At 33.4% G+C, this 19,008-nt stretch overlaps 1 protein-coding gene across 2 annotated transcripts in view; it reads left to right on the top strand.

The window, feature by feature from the left end:
• LOC143068364 (uncharacterized) overlaps positions 1-17,366 on the top strand; it is a 40,779-nt gene extending 23,413 nt beyond the window's left edge. Inside the window, exons 7-15 of one of the 2 annotated variants that reach the window (XM_076242360.1) lie at positions 377-2,161; positions 3,067-3,553; positions 4,166-4,414; positions 5,099-6,005; positions 9,105-9,276; positions 10,065-10,268; positions 10,926-10,997; positions 13,008-13,142; positions 13,878-17,366. In XM_076242360.1, the coding sequence (XP_076098475.1) occupies positions 377-2,161; positions 3,067-3,553; positions 4,166-4,414; positions 5,099-6,005; positions 9,105-9,276; positions 10,065-10,268; positions 10,926-10,997; positions 13,008-13,142; positions 13,878-15,232 (5,366 nt within the window). In that variant the 3' untranslated portion in view covers positions 15,233-17,366. The remainder of the gene's footprint in view (positions 1-376; positions 2,162-3,066; positions 3,554-4,165; positions 4,415-5,098; positions 6,006-9,104; positions 9,277-10,064; positions 10,269-10,925; positions 10,998-13,007; positions 13,143-13,877) is intronic. The other variant, XM_076242369.1, reaches the window with a different exon arrangement.
• The last annotated feature ends 1,642 nt before the right edge of the window (positions 17,367-19,008 follow it).

The following is a 19,008-nucleotide window of genomic DNA, read 5'->3' as shown; positions in this document are numbered from 1 at the left end:
GTCAAAGTGACAGCTTGGGGTATTCGTATCCAAACAGTTATCACCCAAAGGGCAATTAACACCTATTTAACCACTCTAAATTGCCTCTATTGTCCGACTTGAAGGGATTACAATAAAAAGTGATAAATTTTTTTTTATGATCATAAGTGGTAATTAGATGAAAGTTCAAAATTTAGGAACGAGAAAAAAACATCCTGAAAATAATTATAGCGTCGCGGTAATTATTATAGCGTCACGGGAAGAAATATAGCGTCGCGGTACCGGTACCGCGACGCTAAAACGGCCTGGGGAGAACACTGTATATATATCATTTATATCACATCAACCTTCACTATCATGCATATATCATTTATATCATATCATTCCTTATTTTTAGACCTCAAGTCATTGGCCATGGATGATACTCATTTAACTTTAGATCAGACAGGTTTTTCTGATGTATTGTCATCTCTAGAAGAGTCAATAGACAACATAGAGAAGTTAGAACAGACTGCTTCATTAGATGATACACATCTCACACTTGATCAAACTGGATTTTCAGAATGTTCCCCAGATGAAACAAATCTCACATTAGATCAGACTGGATTTTCAGAAGGTTCTCCAGATGAACCAAATCGTGCACTAGATCAGACTGGAATCTCAGAAGGTTCTGCAGATGATCCAAATCTTGCACTAGATCAGACTGGACTCTTAGAAGGTTCTCCAGATGAACCAAATCTCACACTAGATCATACTGGAATCTTAGAGTGTTCTACGGTTGAACCAAATCTCACACCAGATCAGACTGGAATCTCAGAGTGTTCTACAGTTGAACCAAATCTCACACTAGATCAGACTGGAATCTCAGAAGGTTCCCCAGATGAACCAAATTTCGCACTAGATCAGACTGGAATCTTAGAAGGTATTCCAGATGAACCAAATCTTGCACTAGCTCAGACTGGAATATCAGAGTGTTCTACAGTTGAACCAAATCTTGCACTAGCTCAGACTGGAATATCAGAGTGTTCTACAGTTGAACCAAATCTCAGACTAGATCAGACTGGAATCTCAGAAGGTTCCCCAGATGAACCAAATCTCGCACTAAGTCAGACTGAAATCTTAGAAGGTTCTCCAGATGAACCAAATCTCACACTAGATCAGACTGGAATTTCAGAAGGTTCCCCAGATGAACCAAATCTTGCACTAGATCAGACTGGAATCTCAGAAGGTTCCCCAGATGAACCAAATCATGCACTAGATCAGACTGGAATCTCAGAAGGTTCTCCAGATGAACCAAATCTCACACTAGATCAGACTGGAATCTCAGAAGGTTCCCCAGATGAACCAAATCTCACACTAGATAAGACTGGAATTTCAGAAGGTTCTCAAAATGAAACACATCTCACACTAGATCAGACTGGACTCTCAGAGTGTTCTACAGTTAAACCAAATTTCACACTAGATCAGACTGAAATCTCAGACGGTTCCCCAGATGAACCAAATCTTGCACTAGATCAGACTGGAATCTTAGAAGGTATTCCAGATGAACCAAATCTCACACTAGATCAGACTGGAATCTCAGAAGGTACCCCAGATGAACCAAATCTCACACTAGATCAGACTGGAATTTCAGAAGGTTCTCCAGATGAACAAAATCTCATACTAGATCAAACTGGAATTTCCGAAGGTTCTCAAAATGAAACACATCTCACACTAGTTCAGACTGGACTTTCAGAGTGTTCTACAGATGAACCAAATCTGACACTAGATCAGACTGGACTCTCAGAATGTTCCCCAGAGGAACCAAATCTCACACTAGATCAGACTGGAATTTCAGAAGGCTCTCAAAATGTAACACATCTCACACTAGATCAGACTGGACTCTCAGAGTGTTCTACAGATGAACCAAATCTCAAACTAGATCAGACTGGACTCTCAGAATGTTCCCCAGAGGAACCAAATCTCATACTAGATCAGACTAGAATCTCAGAAGGTTCCCCAGATGAAACACATCTCACACTAGATCAGACTGGAATCTCAGAGTGTTCCCAAGATGACACAAGTATCACACTAGATCAGACGGAAATATCAGAATGTTCATCAGATGAAACGCATCTCACACTTGATCTGACTGGATTTTCAGAAATTACCATAGACCAAACAGTTGAAGAAGAAGTTCAGGGTAATATGTCATGTGTTGACCCATGTGTCCTGTGTAAACCTAATGGTTTCCCGTCAACATTATTCAAACTTTGCACAGTTATTGCTCACGTTTTGAATATATGTTATACCTGTTTTGAACAGATTAGAATATTCTTTGCAGCCACTCCATAAGGCATCTGTCCCATAAATCTGTTGTCAGACTTATCTTTGGAACTGCAATGGAGTGTTTCCTAAAATTTGATACTGACAATTGTGAAATCATTGCTTGCATTTTTATTGGGATTTATGAAGAATGGACAATTATGCAAGATTAATTATTGCGTTTTCAGGAATTTCTGTATACAGATGCATATATCAGATATCAAAATGCTAGTTCTAATTATTGTGATACTTACTACACTATTCACATTAACAAAAACCTCACAATAATTTCTCAATTAACAGTAATGAGCTTCATATAAGCATGCTAAACAATATTATGCTCTTTCATCACTCATAAACTTACTACAAATGTATTTAACAAATACTTACAGCCGATTTCAGTGAGTATGTAGTTAGTTAGCTTGCTTGCTAGCTGAACTGTGAAGTCATTGTTAGACTAACCCTTTAAGAGTACTAGTCAGACAGATAACCAAACTATCTGTCTGTAGGACTAGGCTACTTCCAAAGGAGGGTAGTATACCTTACCTAACAATGACTTCACGGTTCAGCTAACAGACAAGCTAACCAAAGATATTACCTTCAGCTGCATACTCATTGGAATTGACTGTAAAGCAGGTGCATTATTTGTGAGTTATTGCTTATTTCAAGAAAATTCCTTCACACCATGCAAAGCTTTTTGTGTATAGTTATATCTGACTTCATTGCTATATTGACAACATCATTTATTTCAATGGAATAATTTCTGTTTTTATCTTATTTTAGATCCACAGGAACCAGTAACACATAGTTTGAAAGACTTGAAATTAGTAACTTTGAAAGATGGAGAAAGAATCTCAGTAACCATAAGCCATAGTGACAGTCCAAGTAAATTCTATGTTAATAAAGAAGAAAATGTCACCAAAATAGACACCTTAATGGATGATATGTTCAATTTCTACTCTAATTTATCTGAAAAGCAGTATAAAATAACAAAGCTAAAACCTCAAATGGTTTGTGCAGCCAAGTTTTCTGAAGATGATACATGGTATCGAGTCAAAGTAACATCAGTTGATGGAGAGAAGTGCCATGTTTTCTATTTAGATCATGGAAATTCAGAAGAAACTTCCATAACATGTTTGAAACAGTTGTTAACAAAATTTGCAGAATTACCCATTCAGGGCATTCCATGTATATTGTCTGGTATTGGTGCCACAGGAGAGAAGTGGAGTGAGGAGGATTTGACGCTATTTGATGAACTCACAAGCGAGAAGTAAGTATCTTTAAATAATGTGAATATTGGTAACTTACAGCCGATTTCATTGAGTGTGTATATGTAGGTAAAGGTAAAATACTTGTTACTCTCTTTGTGTACAGCTTTTAGTTGACCACTTTCCATTTATCTCATGCAATTTTTGTTGCTTTTTTCTCAGAAAGTGCAAATCAAGGACTAGTATCAAGCTTCATGCAGGCATGCTGTACTTGAGATACATTTTCAAAACTATCGCTCATCAGTCACCAGTTAACCAAATATAACTATTCCTTCAAAAAATGGCAATGTATGAAATTTAAGCATTTTTCCCAGGAGATACAAGTCCTAGCATAATACATTGTGATAGGATTTCATATCCATAGCTCCTAAACATCAAGAATGTTTGTTGTTTAACTTCTTTTTGTCTTGTGTAAAAATAATAAGATGCCACTAATATATAAAATATGTAAGAAATAATTAAAGGGCTTCTTTTTATTACATCACTTTTCTCTGATTCTTGGTGCTATACTTTGGTAAGAAATGATCTGGATAAACATGTACATTGTAATGCATTTTGGTATTTATTTTGTTGAATATATCATCTGCTAACTGTAGTTTCATGTTATGTTAAAGGAGCCTACTAGCAGATGTGATTGGTCATGGAAAAGGTAGATCATACATTGTACAGTTGTTGGATATGGGTATATCAGTCAGCCAGTCTATGATAGAGAAGTCACATGGTATGGTGATATCTACTCCACGTGTTAACACTAGAGTTAGACGAGTGTTTTCCGACTCAAGCGATATTGCCAGTCCTATGAGAATGAAGATGCCTTCTCTGACCACAGATGAAGAATCCATACTAGAGGATACATTCTATGGGTATGTTTGCTGTGAATTCAGTAATGATTGTGTGCATTCAATGTTGTGATTGTTGTAAAAAGACGCAAATACAGGATTAATTATTTGGGTTTAAGTTGGTACCCAACACTTTCACTAAAATTAATTTGGCTCGTTTAATTTTCATAAAATTTTGTCAAAGACACTTTAACAAAAATATAAAAATTCAAAAATTTTTGAACCAACTGTTTTGTCAGAAAAATTACACTGGTTATATGTACAAACATCAATTTTGATCATTGAGAAGCTTAATATTCCTTTTACAACACAACGTTAGCTGACTTTACAGAGTTATCTCTCTGTAGTGTTAGGTACCACCTTAAAATAATGATGTATACAAATAATGCTATCAAAATTTTGAAAATTTGTATTTTAATTTTCACAAGAAATTTCTGAATTTACAGTACTTCAAAATTTTATATGTATCTTCAAGGTTTTAATGTGTTATCCTGGAATTGCTTTGAATTTAGCTATAACAACACAAAATTAGCAAAAGAAAAAAGAAAACAGTTCTTAACCATTAGAAAACAGTTATTTAAGTTATGATGAGTAAAAATTCTATAATATGGCATGTCATACTGTTATCTGTGATTGGACACCATAATTTTATTTAAACCTTGTATTATTTAATATATTGCTCAATATTTCTGGTTTTCTACCATTTAGGTATTCCAGATTGACCTATGAAGTTGATAAAGATTACCCTGTGAAGGTGTCCCAGATAGAGAATCCCACCTGTTTCTGGTGTCAGGTAGTGGACCAAGAAAACAAACTTGATAATTTTATGGACAGTTTACAGGATAAATACAGTGATTCAGTTGATACTGTCGATGAAATAGATACACCTTGTGTAGCTAAGTGTAAAGGTGATGGTCGCTACTACAGAGGTGTCACTAGATCAAAACAAGAAAATGGAGCATTAACAGTATTATTTGTAGACTATGGAAGTACATATTGTGTACAGGCAGATGAGGTGAAGGCAATCAAAAGTGGCGATATTGAGCGTCCGATGCAAGCTGTAGATTGTATGTTACATGACATAGACCTTGATGAGTCTTATGATGACTGGGACGAGGAGGCGTGTGAATATTTTGAGGCTCTGTGCGAGGATAAGACATTAACAATGAAAGTGAAACAAGTATGTAATGAAGGAATATCAGTTTATCTTTATGATGGGGATGTAGATTTAAGTAGTCTTTTGGCAGAAAATGATTTTGTAAATCTTGTATCTCAGAAAAACGACAGCTGTATTTCTAAAGATGAAAAGACACCTGTAAAACGTAGCCCTAGGAAGGACGTTACAGCAGAAGTATTAGGACGGTTATTATCAACCGATTCTGAATACCATGTGATTATGTCCCATGTAAATGATCCATCAAGTTTCTATGTGGTGTTTCAGGATAATGCACTTGAATCTATTGAAGCGGCAATCAACAAACATATTACACAGAATCCAGATGATAATATTCCTGAGGATCTTGTGAAAGTTGATGAACTTTGTTTAGCTTGCTGTAAAGACGTAAAAGACTGGCAGAGGGCTAGAATTGAAGAAGTTCAAGACAATGGAATTCAGGTAAATGTCTGATCAAACTTCTACATGTGTTATGCAAGTATTATAAAGTTTTTCAGTTTATTTTATTTTCATGCAGTTATAACTATTTTGTTAGGCATCAACTTAAACCTCATGTCAAAATACACAAAATTTAAGTTGAAGATGGTTATTCAGGGCTCACACTACTTCAGAATTATAGGGAGAAGTGACTTCTCTTTTTGAAACTGATAGGGAGAAGTGGTGAGATTTGAAAGAGAAGTGCTCATTCGCGCGGTGCGCTACAATGTTTGGATTTTACAATAGTATAAAGGGCAATATGTATAAAATAATGTTCTTTTTATATTGTTCAATTCATATCTGAGTAAACAAAATTACAATTAAAGTAACATTTGAAATTAAAAGTTGTTTAAGTTTTACTAAGGTTCTTGTGAGAAACTACCAACTAAATATCAAGCACTAAAAAAAAAAAAATATTTTAAAAAATGTAAAGAAATTATAATATATCAATTACAATTTAATTTAAAATTATCTTGTGTATGAAATTCAGTGTTTCTCATAAAAAAATATAAAAGTTATCAAGCTGGGCCATAATATATTGATATTAGTATAATAATCTCAGAGTTAAGCAACTTTAATCAATAGTTTGAAACAATCCATAAGAAATATAGGGAATTATATACACCAATCAATTAGATGCAACCAAAAGTCTTTTAATGCGTGTGGAATCCGTAATTTTTCCGTTTGGGATCAATATCCTTCTGTCAGCTGTTCCATCCGTGCGTCCGTAGTAATTATTGTAAAAGTACGGATTTCGGTCATAGCTGGTCCGGTTCAGATCCGTAGTTTAGAAATCGGTCAATGGCGGACGAATGCAAGAAAATTTACAAAAATAAACGATGTTTGACAAGTTATTTGGAAAGGAACATGACGTTTTTAATGCAATAAATGGATTAAACATTTAATGGAGGCAACTTTTGTCACGTTTAAATGAAGTAACAAACTTATTTTGCCGCCGAAATTTAGGTTGTTGTACGTTTTCGAGTAACAAGCACTGGAACTTGCAGAAATGCACGAAGTGATAAAAAGTTGTATTTTTATCAAATAACCTGCTACAAACTGCGAAGACAATGCTTCAACCTCTTTTCTAAAGATAATGAATTGTTTATGTCTGAATTTCTTTAATTATCAATAAAAAATTGATGTTTCATCAATTTGGTAAAAAATGAAAATGTCCGAAGATGGAAGCGACTGAAAGCGAGTATCGTCATGGACAGGGCGACTTGTTTTCGCTTTCGGGGGTCGGGGAAAGCGAAGTGACGGTTGGGAAGGCGACTTCTTCGCCCAAGTCGCCTGGTAGCGTGAACCCTGGTTATTGTATTTATTTAAAGATATGCATATGGATCCTTTGAAGGAAATTCATTATTTTTTTTAATCGAATGTTGCCATTATTAAGTCCCAAACAAAGTTTGGAGACTTATTGTTTTTGCTCAGTTCTTATTATTTTTATTATTCTTCTTTTTCTTTTTCTTTTTCTTTTTCCGCCACTTTAAAAAATGAACTTGTCCGCAGCGTTTCTCCAAAACCACTTGTCAGATTTACTTAGGATTTCATAAAATGTTAGACTAACATGTCTAGGTGAGCCATCAATCGTTCGTTTGTGCATTGGGGTCTATTAAGGGGTATTTTGGGGGCTAAAAGAAGGGAGGGGTTTACTATAGAACCCTATGGGATTTTATTTTAGAAAATTTTCAAATGAATATAACTTTAAAACTTTAAGTGATAAACACACACAGTCTTCAGAAATGATCAAGTGACAATAAAACAAATCACGTGAAATAAAGGGGGAATCTCTAGGGGGTCATCCCCACCCCCTTAAATTTGAGAATATGCTATTATCTTGTAAAGGGTCTAAATCCCCACCCCTAAACCATGTATATTCTTGAATGGGACGATAAAACAAATTTAATGAATTAAAGGAGAAGTCCCTGGGGGTCGCCCCCACCCCGTTCAATTTGAGAATGTGCTATTATCTTGTAAACGGTCCAGATCCCCACCCCTAAACCATATATATTCTTGTAGGGGACAATAAAACAAATCGAATGAAATTAAAGGGAAGTCCCTGGGGGTCACCCCCACCCCATTCAATTTGAGAATGTGCTATTATCTTGTAAACGGTCCAGATCCCCACCCCTAAACCATATATATTCTTGTAGGGGACAGTAAAACTAATAAAAAGAAATCAAAAGGAAGTCCCTAGGGGGTCACCCCACCCCGTCGTGTTTGAAAACTTGTAAACGGTCCATATCCCCACCCCTAAACCATGTATATTCTTGTATGGAACAATAAAACACAACAACTGAAATATAGGGAGAGTCCATGGGGGTTACCCCATCCCCGCTCAATTTGAGAATGTTCTATTATCTTGTAAACGGTCCAGATCCCCACCCCTAAACCATATATATTCTTGTAGGGGACAATAAAATAAATGAAATGAAATAAAAGGGAAGTCCCTAGGGGGTCACCCCACCCCCTCTTGTTTGAAAACTTGTAAACGGTCAAGATCCCCACCCCTAAACCATATATATTCTTGTATGGGACAATTAAACAAGTCAAATTAATATGGGAGCTTTGTTTGGGAGACTTCGTAACAGCATCCTGTTACAATTACTTCTTGTTACAGATGTTTTAAACTTTTTAATTAAATAATTAAGATGCTGTCCCAGAATAATAAATGAACACACATTTGTACAAATAGTAGTCCAGTTGCAAACTAAAAAGGAGAAGTATCACACATATTGAGGACATCACCATGTTAAGTCGGACTGAAATATCATTGTATGAAAACATACGTGTCTAGTTCAAATGATCATAATGTATATTGTCATGCCCAAAACGCTTGCCATTCTTCAAATTGATTAACAGAAGTAAGATCTGATTTATAATTTAATTATATTGTAAATCATTCATGACCAGCAAAAATAACACATTAATTGATTATAGGATGATTGCCTACATTCCTAACTGAGATTATGAATACAAGTTTTTTTTAAAGCAAACCTAAGACTCTTGCATTTTTTGGCATTAATTAAAACATCTCAATAGTTCTAATGTGTTTTTCAGGTTCATTTAATAGACATTGGCAGTACAGAGTTGGTGAAAAAGACAGACCTGAGAAAGATACCTGAAGATATTAGTAACTACCCACCACAGGCTTTCCTCTGTGAGCTTGATGATATTAAACCAGTTGATGATCAAAAGGAATGGTCTGAAGACACAGTTGTTTACTTTCAGGGTTTGTTTCACTATTAAAATGTATATAAAACACAGCAATATATGAAATGTACTGTAGTCTTTATATCAAACATTGTTTAAGAAACTTCAATTACTCTTTAAAGGGACGGAGCTTATATAGTTGAAAATACCTTTACATTTGTTTACCATGTTTACTGTTCATTCCTTTAGTTACCTAAATAAATGTATAGGAGATAGAAATTAACAATGATATGACCTTGTTATTTAGTAATTTTGTCTTGTCCAAGGTATACAGTAAGGGTAGTTTCCTTATTCCATTGGCTCTTTAATGGTGTTCCAAGGTTCATTCTGCTCCTTGGGTGCAGATCATGGGTTTGATCGCCGGGCTTGTCAAACCAGACTTCAAAATGGTATAAAGTTTGTTGCTTCTCTAATAAGCATGAATGATCAAGGAGTACAAAGAAAGATAAGTCAGTTTGGAGTCTGGGTATTGTCACATATTTTTTGTGGGATCTTACTTTGTGAACTTCCAAGTTGTATATATCCTGTAGTACAAAACACGGTTTATATTCATACCACATTAGCATTTTCTTGTCTTGAATATACATTCAATGTGCAAAAGAAATTATGATATGAGAATAAATCAAGATTTGAAACACTGAAATTATTGGAGTTCTTTATATTTATGCTGAATTCTAAAAAAAAAAAAAATCGAAAAAAAAAACCATCAAATAAATGAACAAAAGCTGTCTTCCATCTGTACAGAGTAAGTCCTCTAGCAAACACTTATAAAGTAACCATAATTTCTTTTACTTTATAATTTTGCAGATGTTTGTTCTCCTGGTGAAGAAATGGTAATCTATTTCTGTGATCGTAATGAAGATAAGTTAAAGGTTTCTCTATTTGATGGATCAGTGAAGACACAACATGAACAGGATCAGCAGTTGGGTGTACAGTTAGTCAAACTAGGCTTTGCTGATTATATACCTGGATCAATAATAGAAGAAATAATCATGGAAGAAGAAAATACAGGTTGGAATTAAACTTTAGAACTATTACTTTAGAAAATTCAGTGACTTCTCATTTATAAATAGAAGGGCGCCATTTCCAATTATAAAAGTCCCCCACTTGTGATTAGATACCAGATTAAACGATGTGCTACTGGTCCAAAGTGAAAGTGTGAGCTATTGCCTCTACTTTCTTTATGTGATTTTCACTTGTTGGCCATTACAAACCTTATTTAATCAGGGCTCTGAAATTTAAGGGCATATTTGGATCAAAGTGTGTTGTATATTGTTTTCTATAAAAATTAATTCTATAAAAAATGAAACAGCAGGGTTTTTATGCCCCTGCCTCTGGCCAAAGAGGACATTATGGTTTACCCTAATGCTCGTCTGTCTTATAAAAATTTTGCACATTTGGTTTCATTATCTTATGATTAAAAAAGAAAAAATGGACTGTTCACTCTATATTGACGACACAAGATAATCATTAAAATGTTGCACACACCCACGAAGGACGGATGGAAATAAAAAGATGAAAGTGATCTGTGGTTAAGTTGTAATTGTGTGTTAGTGTTGAGTTTATGAAGATAAAGCATGCTAACTGATTTAGACTTAAAGAACAACTTTATTGGACTCCAGAAGATTAAAGTCAACTTCTGTGTTTATTTTGCCTCTTTTCTTTTAGAACCATTGTTTAATGAGATGTCATTACACAGGGAGAATTCTTATGGCAGCACGGAGGAACAGGATACAAGTGGTAATATTTTGTTTATGGAAAAGGATGGATCATGAACTTAAAATCTTGATTCAGTACTGTTGAATATTTTTATGCCTTATTTATGGGCATTATGTTTTCTGGTCTGTGCGTTCATTCGTTCATGCTTTGTCCGGCTTCAGGTTAAAGTTTTTGGTCGAGGTAGTTTTTGATGAAGTTGAAATTCAATCAACTTGAAACTTATTACACATGTTCCTTATGATATGGTCTTTCTAATTTTAATGCCAAATTAAAGAGTTATTTCCCCATTGTCACGGGCCACTAAACATGGAAAATGATAGTGCGGACACATTTTTGTTAAAATTTGTTTTTCAAAACATGACCATTCATGCTCCTGTATACTTCTAACAATTTTTTTATTAAATAACACTTACACCTTTGTTGCAGTTTAATTGGAATTTAAATTTAGGTTTCATTTTATAGACCATTTTGAATGAGATATCAATCCTGTATCTATTTTAAATTGATTATTAGAATCCACAATCTTTGAAGTTTTCATCATTGTTTAAATGTTGTTTTATGAAGAGTACTTGCAGTAGTCCATTTTTGATAATTTGTTGGTTGTTGTGTCAGCATTAATACTTTTCTATTTCAAGTAGCTTATTACATTTTGTTAAGGCTACAGTGATTTGAATTTGGACATTCTCCAAGTCTCTGATAAAGTTTGATACACATTTAGATATGCTGTTTTCTACACATAAAATGGGAAATCTTGACAACATAATTGGACATATTTTTCTAATCACAAAAAATTGGGAGAAAAAAAACCAGGTTCATGAAGGTTAAAGTAGCTTGGATATCTATGTGTTAATGGTAGATTTATCTCAACTTTAAAAGACATTGGGTCAATGTACTTTCAAATCTCGATATAAAAACTAGGGGTTTTGAATATTGTTTTTTTATTAAAACATGTTGAATTTAACAAAATGAAAGTTATTTAATGTAGGTTATATAGGAGTAACTTATTTTTATACGCCCCTCAAAATTTTGACGGGACGTATTATGGTAAACAAATGTCTGGCCGTCTGCTGTAAACATGTCGCTCCGTAACCTGAGAACGACTCATCCAAATTTAATGAAACTTAATATTGTTGTTCCTTATGATGGTCAAACGATCTGTATTCTTTTTGGTGAAAATAAGATTAAAACTTTTTGAGTTGCAGGACTTTGTAACTAAAACTGGGGTGGTTTTTTTTTTCACATGTCGTGCCGTATCTCAAAAATGATTCATGATATATGCTTTAAACTTTACACACTTCTTAGTTATATTTATCTAAAGATGTGTATACTTTTTGGTGATGATTTAAAATTTTATTTTAGAGTTATTGAGTTTTTTGTTAAAAAAGGTGTGTTTTCACATGTAAGGCTGTATCTCAGAAACTATTTATGATTATTGCACACAAGACGACAGGCGTATCATGCGCTCATGGCGCAGCTGTTTATTTTCTAATTGAGGAAACATTAAGCACTATACTTGGATAAAATTCAGAGAGAATTGTTTGTCCTAAATATTACAAAATATCAAATAAAAATAGGGGGTCACAGAAAAAAAATGATGTATTATATAAATAAAAATCTCAAATTGTTCTATCAAAACCAGTATTGTTATTTGCTCTTGATTATACATGGATTGTTTCTACTGAACAAATTTAAATATCATAATGACAAACAATTTTTCTAAAGTTTTAATCTTTTAATTTCAAGTATTAAATGTTTCTGTTGTACCAATGTATTAGAATTGTTCTTTCTAATATATTTTTTTTGCAACATGCCCAGAAAGGATATCAGAAAAAGACACCCTATTTTTGTTATGTTTTTAAAATGGTCATAAATTCATCTATAAAATGACACTGATAAAAAAATAATTGAAATTAAAATTCACAATATAAATGATTTGTTTATGCTTTTCCTAAATATTTATTATTAGATTTCAGCATTCTGAAAATGTTTGCCTACTAAAATAATTAACTTTATTTTCCAATTGTTTTACAGCTTTAGATGATTCCAGTATGTGCCCAGGTGAAACCACCACTGATCTTTCTACTTACCCAGAGGAGTCAGAATTAGAGACCACTGCCTCAGACAGCTTTTCCTTTGTCGATTTTAAACCAGTGCCAAAAATAAAAGGTATTAGTCATTAGAAGATTTGCATATAAACAGTTCAGTAGAACAATAGCATGGGCACTTTAAAGACTTTATATAAAGAAGATGTGGTATGATTTCCAATGAGAAAATCCTCCACTAGAGACCAAATAAGATAGAAGCAAGCAACTAAAGGTAAATATGGCCTTCAACAATGAACAAAACTATACTGCACAGCAATCTTAAAATGACATGGTATTGAACATGTAAAACAATTCAAACAAAAAAACTTAATGGCCCTGATTTATGTAAATGCAATAAGTGAAAAACAAATATGATATCTTTCCACAAATGACAAGCACATTACAGGCTCCTGACTTGGGGCTGACATAAACAGAGTGTGCTCTTCTTTTTGTCTAATTTGTTGTCAACACATACTGTATCAAGAAAGATAACAGATGATCATAGAAACTACAACGAGAAAATTGTAATATTCTGAAATGCAAAGTGCTCTTTGTCGTCCTAAAATCATTGTAAGTTCTTCAAAGATTAAATATTCCAAACTTTCTGAGGAAAATCAAGAATAGTGTAGTCAGTAACTCTGCTACTAAAAAAACCCAAAGGATTATAAAAATTAATCTGATTTTAATTGGTGTAAGTGCTGAGTTATAGTTCTGAAAAATTGATGAAATGACTTACAGTTTAAAAATGTCACAGATAGTGCACAGTAATGAAAAAGTATGATTCTTGTTTTTCACAAAGCGTTTGACTATTTTACAGGAGATGATTTGGAAGGAATACCAGCGAAGAAAGGAGATGATGAGGAAGATGATGAATTTTATGATGCTGAGGACGAAAAAGAAGAAAGCCAGGTTGTTGATGAGTTGGATGGAGGCAGTGAAAAAGTTGTAATTGAACAAAAGATAGATCTTCAAACTGGAGAAGAAAATCAGATAGAGCCAAACTTAATAGAGTCTGAAAAAGAAATTCAGTTGGAAAGTGAACAGTTGCAATCAGAAATACAACCGGAAAAAGAAAATTCTGAAGAAACTGAACCAAACAAAACAGAAACCCAACTTGAAGATGGTAATCAAAATGAAAAGCAGCAATCAGAAATTGCAGAGGGACAAGATTTAGGAACTGAAGGTCAAAATGAAACAAACATAGAAAATGACAATGAAAAGAAAGGGGATGCAGACAGTGAAGAGGAAGACACCATTAAAGACCTTAGCGATGAAGAACATGGAGAGGAAAAATCAAAACCCAGTCAAGATATAGGAGAAATAGACAGCAGATTAAAAGAATGTTCTATTGTTGAGGAAAATAATCAATCAAAAGAAATACAAGATATCAAAACTGACGATTTGTCCAATTCTGAAGCTGCTGAATCAGATCAAAATGAGGACCCAAAACATATTATTGAACAATTCATAAAACATTCAGTTGAAGAAGTTGCAATTGAAAAGTATAAAAAAGAAATGGAAGAAAGAGAACTTAGCCTGAAAGAAGATGGACCTAATGCAGTTAACAATAATGTTGAAAAGGATGATGAAGACCTTATACAAGAGATTGATCAATTAAACATGGAAGATGAAACAGATAATGCTCAAAAATCAACAGAAGAAAATGTTGAAGACACTGAAGATATTGAAAAGACAACTGAAGAACGAAGTGAAAGAAAAGAGGAGGAAGAGTCACAAACTGATCGTGTTAATCCTAGAGACCAAGAGGAAGATGTTGACTTCACAGGAAAAGAGGTTGAAGAACAGAGGACAGGAAATGATGATAATACTGATGAAAACAAAGATAAAGATGATACAACTGAAACTCTAGACGAAGAAAAGGATATAAATGAGGAGGAAACTGTAGATCAAGAAAAGGATACAAGTAAAGTGGATAGGTCACAGAAAGAAACTCTAGACGAAGGAAAGGATAAAAGTGATGAGGATGAATCACAGGAAGAAAAGGACTCAAGTGACGAAGATAGGTCACCGAAGGAAACTCTAGAAGAAGAAAATGACAAAAGTGATGAGGATGAGTCACAGAAAGAAACTTCAGACAAAGAAAAAAATAAAGTTGAAGCTGAAGAAGATCCAGATAAATCTGATGATCTTATTAAGGACGAACAAGCCTAGGATGAAGTTAGAATTGTAATCAAAATGGTTCAATAATAATGAGCCAGAATGTGGAAAAAAATATGTTCACATTGAATAATGGACATGATGACTATGTATTTTTGTATGATTGAGTTTATTTCCCTTTATGGGTTTGTTAGTTTTAGAATTTATTTTTGTTAAAAAAAAAAAAAATGACGATTTCACATGTAGCATAATATGTGTTTTGAGGAAGGAGGACTATTCATGTTTTGTTACAGATGGTGCTGCTTATTATATAGTGCTTTTGTATTGTTAATAGTATCATATTTAGTTCACACATAGTAGTAGTAGTTATAGATTGGTTTATTTTTTTATGTGCAATGGAACAGATTTTAAATGAGAAAAGGGAAGTAATATTTTAAGTCAAATATGATGAAATGTATAGCTTGATCTTTGTGGTTTTTTATTTGCAATTTTTCTCATCCCAAAAATTAAGTCATTTATAACATAGTAAGCTATCTGATCGTGTGCTTATTGCAAATATGAGCTTCATTGGATAGGCAGATATTTGCATATTTTTAAATGGTCCTTTTTCCTTCTTTCAAAGTAAGTAGGATACATTAAAACTAATGCATACATGGAATAGAACTTTTTTCACATACCAGGACAATGTTGTAAACAGTTAATTCTATAGATTTTTTTTTTACAGTAAATGGGTTATTAAGGTGGTACCCAACACCTTCACTAAAATTAATTTGACTCGTTTAATTTTCATAAAATTTTGACAAAGTATTCACTTTGACTCTTTGACAAAAATATATAAAAAATTTTAAAAATTTGAACCAACCATTTTATTAGAAAAATTACACTGGTTATATAGCAGTTTGACAAACACTTATTTTGATCATTGAGAAGCTTAATATTCCCTTAAAAACAACGTAATTAGAACGTTTAGCTGATTTTACAGAGTTATCTCCCTGTAGTGGTACCTTAATTATGTCAGCAGGGTACTTTAAGCCTCATTAACAGATGATGGTTTAAGTTTGGGTCTTTATGTACCAGTTTTGATAAAGAGAGAATTTAAATCTAGCAAAAGTCAATTTTTTTTCAGTTCTATTATGCAACAAATAGTGTCGAGATTAAAACTAGGCGTTTTTAGTTTGAAAGAAATGAAAAGCAGAACTTAGACTTGCTAGAGCTTTGAATGATTTTATAAGTTAATTGGAGAATTTGTTAAGTACCACTAGCATAGAAAAATAGCTGAATATCTGGAAGAACATTTTTAATAGTACAAAAAAGGTGATGGTTGGATGCTTATAGTCCAGTGGCTAATATTTCATGCATATTAAAGATTAAATCACAAATAGAAACTTGAGTTCAGATGACACATATTGAAACCATGTACCTATAAGGAATGAACTAGTAATCAAAGGAAGTTATTTTAAGGATAAATTAGGAATTGAACTGTTTAAAAAAAATATGATCTAGGACTTTAATTTGAGATAATTGGAGGGAGGTATTTATATTACAGAGAAGTGACATAGAAAATGAACTTTTAGAGTCAAATAACTTTTTTTTAAATTGGTACAAAAAAACATGAATGGCTGTGACTGTAAAGTGTAAATTGGATATAGAGTTAAGATTTGATGGTATAAATTTGGCATTGCAAATTAATAATGAACAGATTGTTTTACATAGAAAACATGGTATCAGATGACCAGCACTGATTTATACTTGTTTATTACTCTGTAGTTGAACACAATTACTGTAAATATTCTGTAAACATTTCTGTGGCATTTGCACATGCTTTTACAGTTTTGATGTAGTGACGCATTCCCTGCTGCAAGTATATACAATTCAATGACATTTCACACACTTCACATTGGGCTTAAAGGGGCATAAATACTTAACTGTTTTATCAAAAATGATTTCAGATTTTGGTTGTGTCTGATTATTTTTAATTGTATCAAAAGATTGTCCTAAGCTATGACGTGACAGTAAAATGTGTGTATATTTACACCTGTACTGGTAATCATGTCAAATTTCAGATTGCACAGGATAGCAGTTTATGAATTATGAGTTCTTATTTTTTTATATTGAAAGAAATTTCTGTTGGTAATCATGTGACCTACTGTTTTATTATCGCAAAGTTGTTATTAAACTGTTTATCTTACCCTTCAGTTATTGTATATTCTGGCCATAAGTTTCAGATTAGAAGCTGCTTACAAATTATACTACCAACAACTAGTTGAAATACAAACTTTTGAATGGCCTAGACAAACATTCAAAGCAAATACTGCATTGCAACGTCTAACATACTAAGTAAAATAGATGAAAATACAAACTATCATGGAATGGCCTCGACAACCATTCAAGGCAAATAATGCATTGCAAGGTCTAGCATACGAAGGAAAATACAAAAAAATTAAAGCCACACAGTTTATTTAAATTTGGCAGATCATTAAAAATAGGCAAACTAGAATTTGAAAGCCAATTAAATTTGAATAAACTACCATTCTGGCTTACAACATACACATGTAGTTCTAACTAGTTGCACAAATTGACCTTGATGTTGTCCCTTTCGTCATCCCACTAACTTGAGTAAAAGATTATATATAAAATAAAATGGAACGTCTGACTAAAAATCAGCTAAACAATTACTAATACAGAATAACAGACTTAAAATCAGCTTTAGAATACAACAAATTCGGAGAAACCTTATGTAACTAAGTTTCCATTGTCACATGTCCACAGTCCTTGGCCTCATTTTCATAGTTGACCCATTTTCATTGTTGAGTAACTGCTTGAAAAATATATCTTTGTCTTTGTTATGTAAATTTTTCACTTGTCAGTTTAAGGTTTCTGTGCAACGTCTACATGTCAGAGTTCAACTGACCATGACCTCATAATCATCAAGGTTTAAGTAACAGGATTTGGTCTTTCTCAGATACTTAAAGCAGAAGAACTATAAGTGGTATATCAGTCTAGGTTTCTTCTGACCTTGACCCCATTTTCATGGTTAATAAGTTGATGTTGATTTTCGTTGAGCATGCGACTTTTGTCGCAGAAAGCTTGACATAGTGAAAGTGATCCTGCAACATCGGTGTTATCTTACTTCTTAAAAGATTTATATTTTAGAAGGTGGAAGACCAGGATGTTTCATACTTTGTATATAGATGACTCATGTTACGAAGTTTCTGTCTGTCACATGTTCATTGTCATGATTCAGTGACTTCTTGAAAAAAAAGTTTTACTTATTTGCAATGTTCATTTCTCTCTTAATATGAGTTATAGGATAACTATATTTGGTATGTGCGTACATTGCAAGGTCATCATGCCCGTTTTCACTTGACCTGGACCTCATTAAATGGATCAGTGAACATGGTTAAGTTTTGGTGGTCGGGCATATCTCAGATTTTATAAGCAATAATTCTAATATATTCGGTGTATGGAATGATAGTAAGGTGTACATGTCCAACTGGCAGATGTCATCTGACCTTTACCTCATTTTCATGGTTCAGTGGTCAAAGTTGGGTTTTGAGATTTGGTCTTTTTCTAACACTATGCAATAGCTCAACTATATTTTGTGTATGGAAATATTTTATGATGTGTGTGTCAGTAATGCAGGTTTTATTTGACATTAACCTCATTTTCACGGTTCATTGCACAGTTTTTCTTGAACTATAAGCAATAGGTCAACTATCTTTGTTGTATGGAAGAACTGTGAGCTGTCCATGTCTGCCTGGAATGGTTCGTTGATCAATGTTTAGTTTTCTTGGTTAAGCCTTTTTCTTAGAAACTATAAGCAATAGGTC

Source organism: Mytilus galloprovincialis, chromosome 1, assembly GCF_965363235.1.
Source record: "Mytilus galloprovincialis chromosome 1, xbMytGall1.hap1.1, whole genome shotgun sequence".
NCBI classification, from domain to species: Eukaryota; Metazoa; Mollusca; class Bivalvia; order Mytilida; family Mytilidae; genus Mytilus; species Mytilus galloprovincialis.
Note: the sequence above shows the minus strand (reverse complement) of the source record. Positions and strands in the feature narration are given on the sequence as shown.